This window comes from Gallus gallus, chromosome 6, assembly GCF_016699485.2.
Source record: "Gallus gallus isolate bGalGal1 chromosome 6, bGalGal1.mat.broiler.GRCg7b, whole genome shotgun sequence".
In the NCBI taxonomy this organism is placed as follows: Eukaryota; Metazoa; Chordata; class Aves; order Galliformes; family Phasianidae; genus Gallus; species Gallus gallus.
In genome coordinates this window covers 9659238-9673889 of record NC_052537.1, presented here as the reverse complement: position 1 = coordinate 9673889, position 14652 = coordinate 9659238, and the positions used below count along the sequence as shown (strand labels likewise).

General features: G+C 41.9%; 1 protein-coding gene across 13 annotated transcripts in view; it reads right to left on the bottom strand.

Moving 5' to 3' along the window:
• The window catches only part of ANK3 (ankyrin 3), a 344913-nt gene that overhangs the window by 78551 nt on the left and 251710 nt on the right, over window positions 1–14652 (bottom strand). For all 13 annotated transcript variants that reach the window (XM_040702299.2, XM_040702301.2, XM_040702300.2 and 10 more), the window contains 5 exons: window positions 6714–6812; window positions 6526–6624; window positions 6057–6152; window positions 2900–2972; window positions 2635–2697 (listed from right to left, as the gene is read on the bottom strand). In XM_040702299.2, coding sequence (XP_040558233.1) covers window positions 2635–2697; window positions 2900–2972; window positions 6057–6152; window positions 6526–6624; window positions 6714–6812 — 430 coding nt within the window. The remainder of the gene's footprint in view (window positions 1–2634; window positions 2698–2899; window positions 2973–6056; window positions 6153–6525; window positions 6625–6713; window positions 6813–14652) is intronic.

Below are 14652 nucleotides of genomic sequence, written 5' to 3'. Positions count from 1 at the left end.
TCATTTCTGTAACCCAGCACCTGCTCACGGATCAGGCTGTGTGCTCTCACTTCCTCCTCGGGCACCTGCCTAATCTGCCAGAGATCGATTAGCACGATACTTACTCCTACGGAGAGCGGAATATCCATTAAATGGGTTTAAAACAGTGTCCTTATTTACACCAAAAAAGAGTTACCTACTGAAGACCGAATAAAAATTAAAAAAAAATGAAAGCTCAGCACTCCGTGTGCCTTCTAAATTTTCAACACTTAAACTATTGCTGGGTTTTTATTTTGGCCATTTCTCTTTTGTAGTAAAGCGGTTTCCCAGCACGTAACCTCATTTGGCCATACTTTCCAGAGCAGTATAGGAAAATGAGTCCCCTCTCATTTGGGCCAACTGCAAACCAAACTCTCCACTGCAGGGAAATGACACCGTTTTTGAGTACTTGTTTAGTAGACACAGCAAGCAGCAAATAGAAGGAAGCAGTTCCCTGACACACTTGTCTCTGAGCTCTGAGAGTACTTTCAGTTTCAAGCCTTCAATTGGTCTTAGGAGATAAACCTTGAGGTTTTCTGCATGCTGAGAGATCATGGGGCAAATTTTGCACTAAATAGTTCAGCTGACCTGAATGTTAAGTGAGGGAGAGCTGAGGTTTGGGACATACATTTGCGTCCATCTCTCATCTGGAAACCTATTCCCTGGCTATGAGATTTGTTACCACCCTGAAGCGCTTTGTACATGGAACACTCTGTCAGCACCCAGCAGTTGCAGGAAAGGGCATCAATATCCTGTCTTCTGGGATGCACAAGGCAGAAGAAAGAGACAGGACAGTGGTTACCGCCTCAAAGCCTGTAATTCCCCACCTTCTTTGCGTGCTGCAGTGCTCTAGCGTGGATTAATAAAATACCTATTATCTGATTTGAAAGCTCCAGTTGAGCAATAGGCTTTGAAAACAACCTTGTTACGTGTAAGCCAGCCTCTTAGCTCCCCTAATAACAGCATGGTGGCATAATACACTCTTTAGGTAAGGAATTGATTATATTACCCATATACTTAGTATTTATTTGTTTTTCCCCAAAGTGAGAGTTTGTGACTATAAAAACCTCCAACGGATCTCTCACTTCCCTTCAGCTTTGCATTTGGCCATAAGAAGTGATTCCATACATTAAGGACACATTTAACATCTTGGATCTAATATTCTGACCCTACACAGGCGTTTCTCATCTGCAGCAAACCTCATGCTGTGCCATGGGCTAAGGCAGCTGTTGCTGCTCTATTAACTAACTCTATTAGGCATCTGCATTCCAGCCAGTTACAACAGTGCAGTATTTTGAGCAGTACAATAGCCCAGAAGAGTTACTTGGAAAACACAGGTGCACGGTAAGAACATGATCTATTTGAGAATGCAAATATAGGAACAGTGACAAACTGAAAACAAAACAAAAGCTTCAGTGAATGAATTAAACAAGAGCTGCACACAATGAGCTTCTCTAACAGCTTTTACACCGCTTAAGTGCTATAAACACGTAAACATCGCTGGGCACAAGGAAAGAGGCTGACTACACAGCCACAAGCTAACTGGACCCAGTCACTTCTCTCCCCACTAGAAAAGGAAAATCTGCAGCTCTAGTGCAAGTGACCAGGGACACGCATAAAGGCTCCAGGGCACTGCCGTCATTCCCTTCCTCAACACAAGACCTTCCTGTTTCTGAGCGTGACGTGGGAATCCAAATCCCACTGTGATCTCTGGAAACCTGCAGTTCCTGGTGGGACTCACACAGGCTCCTGCATGTCCACACCACACAAGGTCTGACCTAGCAGGGGACGGTGGTTGGGAGGGAAGCAGTTACCAAATGAGTTTTAGATACTTAACAGACCACTGAAACTGTGTCAGCCCAGCCAGACACCAAGGAATGAGCTGTGATGGGCAAGCTGCTGGTGTCAATAGCTGATAAATCTAATCCAGAGACACTGAGAAGACATGGCTTACTGCCCCACTCACAGACTGCACATCACCTTGAAGAATGATACAGAATACAGAAATCCCAGCTACAAGAGCACATCCTTAATCCCAAGAAACACAACATGCTGAGATCAGCGCAGCATCCCCTTTACTTAGGACAGAAGTAATCCAACGTGGTTTTACTGAAGATCATGATTAAAATACAGTTTTGTTTTAAATCCTAAAAATACTTCTTTCCAGGCTAAGGGTTGGCAATCAGTGTAAATCGATCATTCCATAGCTGAACACACAGAAGAATTTAAAAAACAAAAAACCCACCCATCCTTTTGTCCTTCACTTTCACTATCAGCTATTTCTTTTTAAGTATTTTGATATTTTACCCTTTTGTCTGATATTTTCCAGTTGCAATAGTAAACCAATTCTCCACTTTATAGAAGCAGCGGCAAAAGGACTATTCCAGGAAAAGTGGAGGTAATTTCATTTAGAAATTAGTAGTAAGGCGTTCAGGAAAAAAATTAGAGAATTATCATTAACAGCTCAAGGAGTTTTTGAAAGCGTTCTTAACTGTAAAGCAGAAGTTATTGTTAGTAGGATAAGAAGATTATCTGAAAGGATTAATTTCCAGTAAGGCACAGTAAAAGGAAGAGGCTTAAGTTAAATATCACTGCAACACAAAAATGTACAAATACCTTCTTCAACATCTGACAAATATTCAGCATCACTGAGTATTTCAGGGGCATTGGCTTTACGAACTGCATGATTTAAATAAACAAAATAATTAAATAAAAGCAGAGACTATCATTGAGTCAATAAATCAACATAAAACAATAATGTATGACCATAAGTAATAATGTAAGACCGTATCCAACTAGTACTTAAAAATAAAACAACAAAAAACACTTCTTACAACAACAGACTGAAAAGTAATTGAGAAGGTTTTTTATTATTTAATACCTTCATCGTCGGACATATCAAGAACTTCATTCATGGTTTCAGGTACATTCATTTTGTGCTTTTCTGTAACAGTCTGTCAAAGAAAAAAAAAACATTTCAGGGTGTATTTTTTCTACATTCAGCAAAACTTGTTTTGATTCTTTTCAAGTTTTTATTCCCTTGATTTCCATAGCTGAATCTAACTACACATTGAAGAAGACTATACTGAAATAATACAGAAATAAGGAATATTACCTTCAAGCAAGTCAAGCGTATTTATAAGAACTCTCTGACAAGTCATCTCAATTTTAAGCAGGAATGTGTAATCTGTATTTAAACTATACTCATGTTCATTCTGAGGGATGTGTTTCTCCTTTTTCAGCAGAAAAAAAACATAGAACTGTGGAATTTTGTAGGTTGGAAAAGACCCTTAAGATGATCAAGTCCAACCGTGTTGTAAGTTGAGAGCAAGCTTATTCTATGTGAAATTTTTCAGAGATGCCTCAACAAGAATTGTGTTTTTCCCACAAGTGAAAACAACTGTAACTACATGCAGGCTAAATAATACCCTTTAAAGAATTTGTGCTTCAAAGACACTCAGAAGCAGTTGATTTTCATCATGATATTTATGTTGATTCAGGTTCAATGATCAATATGGAAAAAAAAATTAAAATCAGAAAAAAGATATCCTGAATAACTGAAAGCTGCTCCTAGAATGCCTGCATATCCTACAAAATATACAGCCATGTACATTGTGCCCTCCCAGCTGGGGCAGAGTGCAACAAGCACTTAGGTAAAGTTTTAGGTCATGCAGGAGACGCTCCAGAGTTAGAGTTCATGGAGTGGAGTTCAAAAAATAACAACAAAGTACTCCCAACCCCTGCTAAAGCAGGTTCCCTAGGGTAAGTTGAACAGGAAAGCACACAGGAGGGTTTTGAATATCTCCAGAGGAGACTCCACCACCTCTTTGGGCAGCCTGTTCCAGTGCTTTGTTACCCTCACAGTAAGGAAGTTTTTCCTTGCATTCATATAGTACCTTCTGTGTTCCAGTTTGTGCCCATTGCCCCTTGTCTCTAGGCACCACTGAAAAGAGTCTGGCACCATCCACTTGACTCCTGTCCTTCAAATATTTATGAGCATTGATAAGATACCCTCTTAGTCTTCTCTTCTCCAGGCTGTATAGTCCCAGGTCTCAGCCTTTCCTCATAAGGGAGATGCTCCAGGCCCCTAAATCATCTGCTGTGGCCCTCTGCTTGACTCTATGAGATCCCTGTGTCTTCCTTGACCCAAGAAGCCCAGAACTGGACACAGCACTCCAGATGTGGCCTCACCAGCATCACCACCCTCAACTTGCTGGCCACATGCTTTTTAAGGCACTCCAGGCACTACCGTTAGCCTTCTCAGCTACAAGGGCACACTGCTGGCTTGTGATCAACCTGCTGCCCATCAGGATACCCAGGCTCTGCTCCACAGAGCTCCTTTCTAGCAGGTCAGCCCTGAAACCATACTGATGCATACAGTTATTCCTCCCCATGTGTAGGACCCTAAATGTGCCCTTGTTTGTGTTTTTAATCACTATCACTTCTCATTCTTCATATACAAATAAGAAATCATTAACAAGTTCAGGTCAAAACAACTTTCCTATCTTTGCCTATTTACAAATATTTGGGGTTTTCTCTTGCCTCATAACTACTCATGTTACAGTTCACCTTTCTTGAGCCACTGCCATTCCTTGAAATAGCAGAAGATTGCCCATATGCTCAAACATCACAAAACCAATAAAAAGCTTTAGAGTTAAATTTTGTGGTATTTTCTTTTTAGGTTTTTAACTCATGGCAGTTAAGCTAGCAAAATCACAGGACTTTTTTTCAGGAACAAATGGACTTTCAGTAAAGAATAATAAATCACAGTAAAACTAGCTATGCTCATCCTGGTTTCATTAAACTTACCCTTGGGAGTTATTTAGCCACACGCCCCCAAAAATAGCTGTGTGAGCTTTTAAGATGCTCAGCTGCAAATCAGATTTCATGTTTAGGTTTCCAAAGTCCGCCAATTACACACTTGTGACTGATAAACAGCATATTTCAGTTTTTGTGGAAATTATTTCTGTGCTTGTCTTCACTGTAGATACACACAGATAGTAGTATAGGCTTTTTAGCATCTAACATTTCCTCTAAAAGAATTTGCAGCCTGATCATTAAGTTGAACTAAAAATTGCTCGTCATCTCAAATGTACTGCAATCACCTGCTTGCACTGACAGACCACACAAATGGGTGATGACAAAACATGGAACGTACAATAACTGTTTTCAATCTCCTACATGCCTAAAAATACATACATGCATATGACTCCCTTTTTAAGCAGAAAAAGGTTACAAAAAGGAAAAAGTCAATTAGAATTTATTTGAATTTGAATTTATGTTCTTAACACTATGTTTTTGCTTTACTTCTATGGTCATTCATGGAGGCTCCGCATCTTACGAGAACAGTCTTCATAAGGCAATTTGCCATAACGTTGAACAAAAGATAACGTGAACAAAAGATCTTTGAGAAATATCTTGAATTCTGGTAATTGCTATTTTTTAATAGGCATTATCTGACTATTTTCTTTAATCTCCTTTGGCTAACATGCAGCAAGCCTTCTTGAGAGACACGACAGATGAGGTGGAGTTCATGGATACGTCAGCTGGGGATGCAGAAGCTGACTGTGGCTGCTTGCCTAAGATACCATAAGCCATCTTTCAGAAGCCACCAGAAATAATGCAAAGAGCTGCTTCTAAGTAAATTCCAATCACTTTTATTTTTCAGTAATTGCTCTTAGATCCAGTAGCACCCTGTATACATAATGCCCTTGGAAAACTGCATGCTCTTAAAAGGGAGAAACAGCTATAGTTTTCAAGAAGCCTCTATGAATGCATTTTCCACTACGAACCAGTTTGCATTCATATTATTTGTGCAATAAGGTATGCTATAAACAGGCCAGCTATGACCAGCCCTTTACAGCGCCATTTTCTGCTTGGTTTCTGCCTACGTCTGACTTAGATTATCTACTTTATAGTGCTAAAAGGAGCTAGGTAGAAATTAGACCAAAATCTCACAAGATATTTAATTAAACAAAGTTGAACACGCTGGCTTAGGAAAAATCTTTCCTTCCACTACTGAAATAAACTGTACTTACAATTGTAGTCATGGTCTCCTCTGTCACCACCTTCAATGTGTCAACGACTGAAATGTAGCCAAGTCGCTTCGCGATGGCAAGGGCAGTGTTTCCATTCTAGCAATTGAAAAAATTCTATGAAAAGCTGAACGCTAGAAGTGTAGAAATTGCTAGTTAGGTAGAGAAAAAAGCATAATAAAGTACAGAAAAGTTTGCATGTCGGTGACTGATATATATTTTGGGTAGTAAAATATACAACCATAAGAGTTTAAGACTACCGAAATGGGATGAAAAACATTGTGCAGATGTTTGCTGTTCTCGTTTTGAAAGAGACAATGGAGGACACAGGTGATCGGAATAGCCTTCCTCTGCTCTTTTCCTCCCCCTCGTCACATTTTTTTGCCATTTCCCTTGCTCAAATGCAGCAGGGACACAGTGCTTTATGCAGGGTGGGATGACTGAGACTGAGTGGCGGCTTCTTGGCACTTACCACAGTGAGCTCGTTGGGCGCCGCACCGTGCTGGAGCAGAACGTTGATGATGTGGGTGTGCCCCTGCTGCGCAGCCTGGTGCAGCGGTGTGTACCCGTTCTGCAGGTACAAGGAAAGGGAAAGACTGTGGTGGACACAGCAAACTTGCTGCCTCCAAAGAATGAGTGAAGCGGAGGCGGAAAACTCACCTTCGTTTTGGCATTGATTTTTGCAGAATGTTGCAGAAGGAAGTTAACAATCTTTATGTTTCCGTAGTGGCAGCCAACGTGCAAGGGAGTATATCCCATCTAGAATGGACATAAGAAAATATGAATAATCCCATGCATCCCCTGAGAAAAACAAAAGCAGCAGACATAAAGCAGCAAAAATCCTGTCAAGTTTTATTCCTTTAGTCTATGTGGAAAAACAAACCCAAAACACAGCAACTTTGGAAAAACGCCTCTCACTAATGCCAGTTCAAGTTCCATTCTTCAGAAACGTCTCTGACTGCCTTGTATTTCTGTAGTCTTCAACAAATACAATGCTGATTAACTATTTGCTTTCCTCTCCAACACTCAGATCATCAGGTCTCTGAGATGATCCCGGTTTTTTAAATTGAATGTGTGTATACTACATTGCACAGTGAGGTTCACACGCTTGACTGGTGTTCCTACACTGTGATAACAAACAAGTAATAGCAACTTACTAAAAACTAAGCATGCTGAGGTCTCCCTCAGCTACAGGGCAGTTTGCAGTCTATCCATTCTGACAGAAATACCCCAAAGGTAAATCAAAAACAGTGCAACAGATGTGTCAGCTTTACAAGAACAACACAAACCTACAGAAACTGGAACACTGACTTGTGAGTTAAGGCTTTAAGACAACAAAATCTGATTTTTTCAGTGTCTGGACTTGTGTACCACAAACTGTAAGAAAATGCATTTCTTGGCAGCTGCAAAGATGAGAAAGTTGAATGTTCCTGCTATTTGGTTTCCATTACTAGTAAATAGACTAAAATCATTCATCAACTTTGAGAGGCACCCATCAAATACTCTGAACAAAACTAAACGGCTTCTTATAGTGAAGTGCATACATCTTGGAAATTTTTCCAAAAATGGTTAATAGAAGAATATTATCTATCACTTAAAAAAAACAAAACAAACAAAAAAACAAACCAACAAAAACCAGCTACATTAAGTGTTAACAACACAATAAAATAAAACAGAGGACCAAAGCTTGTTCTTACTGCTCTTTCTCAGATCTTCTCATTACTTAGAATATTGTTACCAGTCTTGAATCATTAGAGCTGGAAAAGACCACTAAGATCATCTAGTCAAATCCATCAATGATTAGATTATCTTTTCCTTAAAGACAACATTCTGTCTTCCTCCTTAGCAAACATACTTACCTATATTCAACCTAGAGTTCTACCAAAGGACAGTTCAGGAGATGGCCATCTCTAAACAGAACACTCACTCATTTTTTCCCCACATGGAGAGTAGCCACTTTTCCCCAGACTGTCACCCCCAGCCCCACAGTGATAACTCAATGGCTTTCCAACAGATGCTTTGCTTGACTCACAGAGATGGGCTTCCTCTTCTCCTGAGATGACATCAGGGTTATTTTCCCTTCTAAAGAACAGGCGTCAGGGGCCCACTTGACTGGCTCTGAGATGCCTGAAGGGTCATCTCAGCCAGCATTCACATGGTGATTCTTCATTTTGCAAACAGGATGAGACTACCAGGCTAATATGTCCTCTGGCTATTCAGTGAAACTTCGAACATGGTATTGGCCCCATGATCCGTAATAAGCTTTTATGGAAAAAACTAAGTGCTAGTCTGTAAAAATCATATCAGATAAAAAGAAGACAAACCCATTGAACACATGATAAGATATGCCTCAAATGTACTGTGGTGTTTATCCATAAGAATTCTGCTCTCAGAAGAACAGATAATAGGTGAAGCTGTCTGAAAATACTTATTTTGGGGGCAGAAAGGTCGGTAACGACATTGCTGGGGAAATGTGGCCCTGATGAATGTCTTCAGTTGCTACTAGAGACCAAAACAGCCACATGGCCAGAAGGAAAATAAATGGAGATTGAACAATTTGGAACTAGATCCAGAAGCCTAAACTTGTGGGCAGAAACACTGGCAGAAAGATGGGCTGGTCTTGCACTGACCCATGGATCTAATCAGTGTTCAAAAGCAGAAAAAGGGCCTTCACTTTTCTGCTGAGGAAAAAAGTCTACTGCCCAGGAGGCACACAGAGTTAAAAGCTGTAGACTGCCATCCTTCATTTATGCACACAACTCAGTGAGGTGTGGCAAGTTGAGACAACTGGGTCAAAAGCACCAACAAGGCAAGTCCAAGGTCTGCCTTGGACTGGGGTTCAGGAGCCAGCCCTACACTACGTGTTCAAGTTGTGAGGTCAGAGCTACGTTTTCCTGTGCAACCTTCTCTAGCGGAATCTGCTTTAGCAGGGGGTTTGGACTAGATGATTTCCAAAGATCCCTTCCAATCTCTGTGAGTATATGAAAGAAAGAAAACCCTTCAAACAAACTATTTCCACTCTAGGGAAGTTTGAACTGCCCGTGGGTTTAGATGCACCATTTTCTTCAGGACACTTTGAGCCTGATGCTACTTCACACAGGGTTACCTATTTTCATCTGTATTAGTACATGCTAGTAGATGGTAGCTTTAAAAATTAGGGTGTGTATATTTCCTTCAGTTGATTACATACTGCCATCTAAAGAAACTACTAGCTCTGACAACCAAGATGAGTTAATGATTGCAAGAAACAGTGACAGATTCAAATTCCACTGTTATCAGCAGAATGAATTTTTCCACTGACTAATATGAACATTGGATCAGATGCCAAATGACTACAATGAACTTTTCCTCCTAAACAGTTGTGCAGTGGTAAAAGCCCAAATGCTAATTAAAACATAGTCATCGTGACCTGAACACTGGAACGTTGCCTTACAGTCACTGTTAGCATAGGGCTGGCCTGAGAGCTTTCAAGCAGTGCCCAGGATCCAAGTCTGACATGACTCCCCAGTACAGTAGCTGCAGTTTTGAGACTTCAGCAGAAAGGTGAGCATTCTCATACCAACTACCTTAAACTCAGCTTCTGTCACCCTTGCTCCAAAGTTTCAAACAAATTCAGATTAAAACAAACTCTGAAAACACAGTTCAAACGAATGCAGTGAAACCTCCTCATACAAGAAACTTAACTCCCTTCTACCCCTTCAAAATGCAGGCCTGTATAAAATCATACACTGTAAGACTAACTAGGGAGATAAAAGCCAAAGTCAGCGGCCACCTTCTGGGAACCCCCTGTTAATATCCCTAAAACATTAAAATCTGGAGAGAGTTGAAGAGCCAAGACAGCTGATCTCAACTCTAGTTTTGAAGTGATCTGTAAAGACTCCTCTCTCTGGCCTATAACAATGAATAATGAAAAAGCAGCTATGAAACCCCCAGTATTTACTGCACTGTGACATCAATTTCCTTCTACAAATGGTATATACAAATATTTACATGCGCTATCTTCATAAATGGCTAGAGGAGTAACTATTGATGTTCTTTGTTGCTTCTGACCTGCCTCCTGTTCAGATTTGAGACGGAGGGAAAACTTTTCCCCTCCAAACATGTGGTAGAAACTGGGCAGGCACAGAAAGCACCACCACAACATTTTCACAGTGATACAGTCACTTTTCTCCCACAGCTCTTGGTGTCCCTGAGCCAAAGCAGTCCCCTTTGAAGACTCTGGTTCCCCTAGCTTGGCAGCTGAAGATGCCTTCGCTGATAGGTGGCTTCCCTGCTGCAGGTGTCACGCATGTCCCAGGTAGCCATGTGTGCACCTACCAGCCTGATGGCAAAATATCAGTTTCCCATCTGAACTCCCCAGAGGAGCCTCGGAGCTTAATTTTAAATTTGAAGTACCCTGTGGTCACATCACATCATGTTTCACGAGGCAGTGCCTAACTCAGCACGCAGTCACTGATGGCTGAATGATACAGGTGTGACACAGAGGGTCACATGTCAGACCTCAGCTACCAGAGGACATCTTTCATGTTTACAGTAACTAGTGAAGCGATCACAATAAAACTAATTATCAGCATGTCCTTTCAGTGTCAGAGACCCAGAAAGAATATCCTTTACTACAGTACAGATTCCTGCATTCAACTGCTTCTAGCTCAGAGAAGTATATCATTTGCATTTATATCATAGAATGGCTTGGGTTGGAAGAGACCACAAAGATTATGAAGTTCCAACACCCTGTCACAGGCGGGGTTGCTAACCGCTAAATCAAGTACTAGACCGGATTGCCCAGGGCCCCATTCAACCTGGCCCCCAAAAACCCCCAGGGATGGGGTATCCACAACTTCTCTGGGCACCCTGTTCAAGCACCTCACAACCCTCTCTGTGAAAAACTTCCCCCTAACACCTCATCTAAATCTCCCCTCTCTTTTAGTTAAAAACCATTCCCGCTTGTCCTATCACTATCTGCCCATGTAAAAAGTTGTTTTTCCTTCTGTTAATAATCTCCCTTTAAATACTGGAAGGCCATAATGAGGTCTCCCCACAGCCTTCTCTTCTCCAGGCTGAACAAGCCCAGCTCCCTCAGGCTGTCTTCGTAGGAGAGGTACTCCAGTCCTCTGATCATCTTCGAGACAGGGACAACCACTTCTCTCTCCCTGCTGGCCACCCCTCTTTTGATGCAGCCCAGGATACTGTTGGTCTTGCAGGCTGCAAGTGCACACCGCTGTTCGTGTTTTCTTCTTCTTCTTTTTTTTTTTTTTTTTTAAATCTACCAGGACCCTTAAGTACTCCTCAACAGGGCTACTCTGAAGGAGATCTTCTCCCAGTCTGTACACATATCTGGGATTGCCCCAACCCAAGTGCAAAACCTTGCACTTCACTTTGTTGAACCTCATTAGGTTCACACTGGCCCACCCTTCAAGTTTATCATGGTCCTTCTGGATGGCATCCTTTCCTTCTGCAGTATTAACTGCACCACTCAGCTTGGTCTGCAAGTTGTCATCTGCAAACATGCTGAAGGTGCTCTTGATCCCATCATCTATGTCACTGATAAAGATGTTAAAGAGTACCAGTCCCAAAACAGACCCCTGGGGGGTTACCACTCATCGATGGACTCCGCCTGAACATAGGGCCACTAACCACTACCCTCCGACCGTGACCTTCCAACCAGTTCCTTATCCACCAAATAGTCCACTCTTCAAATCCATGTCTTCAAATTTAAAGACAAGCATGTGGTAAGGGACCATGTCAAAGGCACTGCAAAAGTCTAGGCAAATGACAGCATTAGCCTTCCCTTTGTCTGCTGATGGCATTGCTTCATTACAGAAGCCCACCAGATTGGTCAGGCATGATCTCCTATTCGTGAAGTCATGCTGGCTGTCTTGGATCACCTGCTTAACCTTCAGTGCCTTAATGTGTGCCTTAATGTGCCTTCAGGAGGATCTGTTACATGATCTTCCCAGACACAGAGATGAGGCTCACTGGCCTGTAGTTCCCAGGGGCTTCCTTCCTCCCTTTCTTATAAATTGATGTTTCTCTTTTTCCAGTCACCAAGGACTTTGCCTGACAGCCACAACTTTTCAAATATGATGGAGAGCAGCCTGGCAACCACAGTCAGCTCCCTTACGATCCTGGGATGCATGCCATCCAGCCCCATTGGCTTGTACACATTCAGTCTCATGAAGCAGTCTCAGACTTGCTCTGCCCTTACAGTGGGGTAGAGTTTGCTCTCCCAGTTCCCACCAAAAAGTTCAGGGATGTGAGAAATGTGAGAATCCCAGCTGCCAGTGAGGACTGAGATAAAGAACTCATTGAGTACCTCAGCCTTCTCTGTATCTGTTGTAGCTAGTTCTCCTTTCACATTTGTCAGAGGAGGTATGCTCTCTTTGGCCTGTCTCTTCTGACCAAAGTACCTATTGTACCCCTTCTTCTTGTTATTAACATCTATCACTAAGTTCAGTTCCATCTGCACCCTGTCTTTCCTAATCCCATCTGTGCACGTCCTGACAGCACTCCTGTATTCTTCCCAGGTGACACATCCTTGTTTCTACTGCCTATACATGCCCTTCTTTTCCTGTAATTTGACCAGCAGGTCCTTGCCAAGACATGCCAGTTTCCCGCCTCCCTTCTAATTCTGAGGGATGGAAAGCTCTTGTGCTCACAGAAATGCATCCTTAAAGAGTAGCCAGCTTTACTCCGCTCCTTTGTCCCTAAGGACAAAGGGATGCAAAGTCTTAATTATATTCTTTAATTTCCTGGTCGCAGCCTCGCGTGACCCAGCTTGAAAGACTGTGAGGGAATAGTAGCTGTCTGGTTTCATCATACCCAATATCCTCTTCTCAATGTACAGAATGTGGGTCCCTGTCAGGCAGCAAACCTCTCTAGAGAGGTTATCCAGGCATCAGCTGGGTGCCTCAGTGCTTCTCAGCAAAGTCTCCAATTACTAAGAACTTACTACTGGTGCCTTTGTTTAGTGGCACCTGTTGTGACTTGGGTCCTTGGTTGAACCTTTTTAACATGATCACCTCTTTCCAGTTCTGAGCCACTGTTGATACCTTCTTCTCTCTCCCACAGCAGAACTTGAAATCAATTGGTTAGTGGGACTTTAAAAGCTTCAACATCCCAACATACTCATTGAAAACAGATATTGTTAACTTTTCTGACACACATTGACTGGCAGATTCTGTGATTATGCAACCAAATGTACTATAAAAGCACTAATTCTCATTGTTACTTCCATTCCCTATAGAAATGTATCCAGGAGGCTAAAACACTTTGCTTCAGGAACTATTTACATAGACACACACACACACACACATATATATATATAAAAGCCCTGCAATTACAAACATTTCTGCAGAACAGAGTCATATTTACTGGCATAATCTCTAAAGGACTTAGCAGACATCCTAATATTAAAGAAGTTGTTTCCAAGAAGATGAGGGCTTTTGTTTAATACAGCTCTAAAGCTCATCACCTTCTGGCAGTCAGTTGCCATGCTGCTCCTTGTTGTTCTAAAGAATGAGCAGCAATATGGGAGTTAGCAGCTGGGAAAGGCTTATCAAAAGCCACAAGAATAAGTGCCAAAAAATGAAATCAGAAATACTTAGCTTTTTTTATCCTCATGAGACACACAAACACAGAGCACCCCTTTTTTTTTTTTTTTGCTCCTCAATTTTTTGAAGGAAATTATCACAAGCCTCGTGTGTCTCATCAGTGCATTACTTTAATATCCTCCAATGGCAATAACCATAAATCCTAACAGCTTGAATTACTGCTTATTTCTAGTCATGCTGACTCTCAAGCTGTTATGCTTTTGTTTTTCGGCTGTATATGTCAGACAATGAAGCTACAATACACCACTGTTGATGAGTCTAGATAATGCTCCTGTTCCAAAGATCGCAAAGGCATCTGGTTCTGATGCCATGTAACAAGTAAACCTGTATGTAACCTACACACAGCTTTGCTGAATCATGGCCTACCACGCTGAATTATCTTGCAAAGATTCTTTATCTCACATTATTAGGCTGGACATTTCCACGTAAATGTCTGGATAACAACTGAGCATGCACCAAGAGTCAAGGGGAGAGAGAGAGAGAGAGAGAGAGAGAGAGAGAGAGAGAGAGAGAATGTACCATGAAGATACACTAAGATACCCACGTTCATGTGTTTGTTCTGTGAAAGAGATTCTTCCTGATAGCACTTTCCACCTTCTCTGCCCCCTCCCATCTCTTTCTGTACTTGAAAATTGGTTATTCCCAAAGAAAAATGAGATCACAGTTAGGAGCCGCTGTAGCACTGCGGCTGCTGTGGGGCTCCTCTCAGAACAGGGCAGGCAGAGCTGAATAAACCTCTCTGAATAAATCTGATGCAAAAGGCCCAGCTCAACCTGCAAAAACAACACTGTGACCTCTCAGTCACCTTTATCTTCTAGCAGCGCTACAGTGTTAGGAACAAAAGGCAGTTTTATGATGGCTTTATTACTCAGACAGTTGTCAACCAGGGACTATGAGACCACCAGTTCCCCCAGAGGCCCAGTGCCAAGCGTGGTGTAACAACTGTTTGCTGAAAACAGACTGCACAGAACAAAAATCCTTGACTGAAC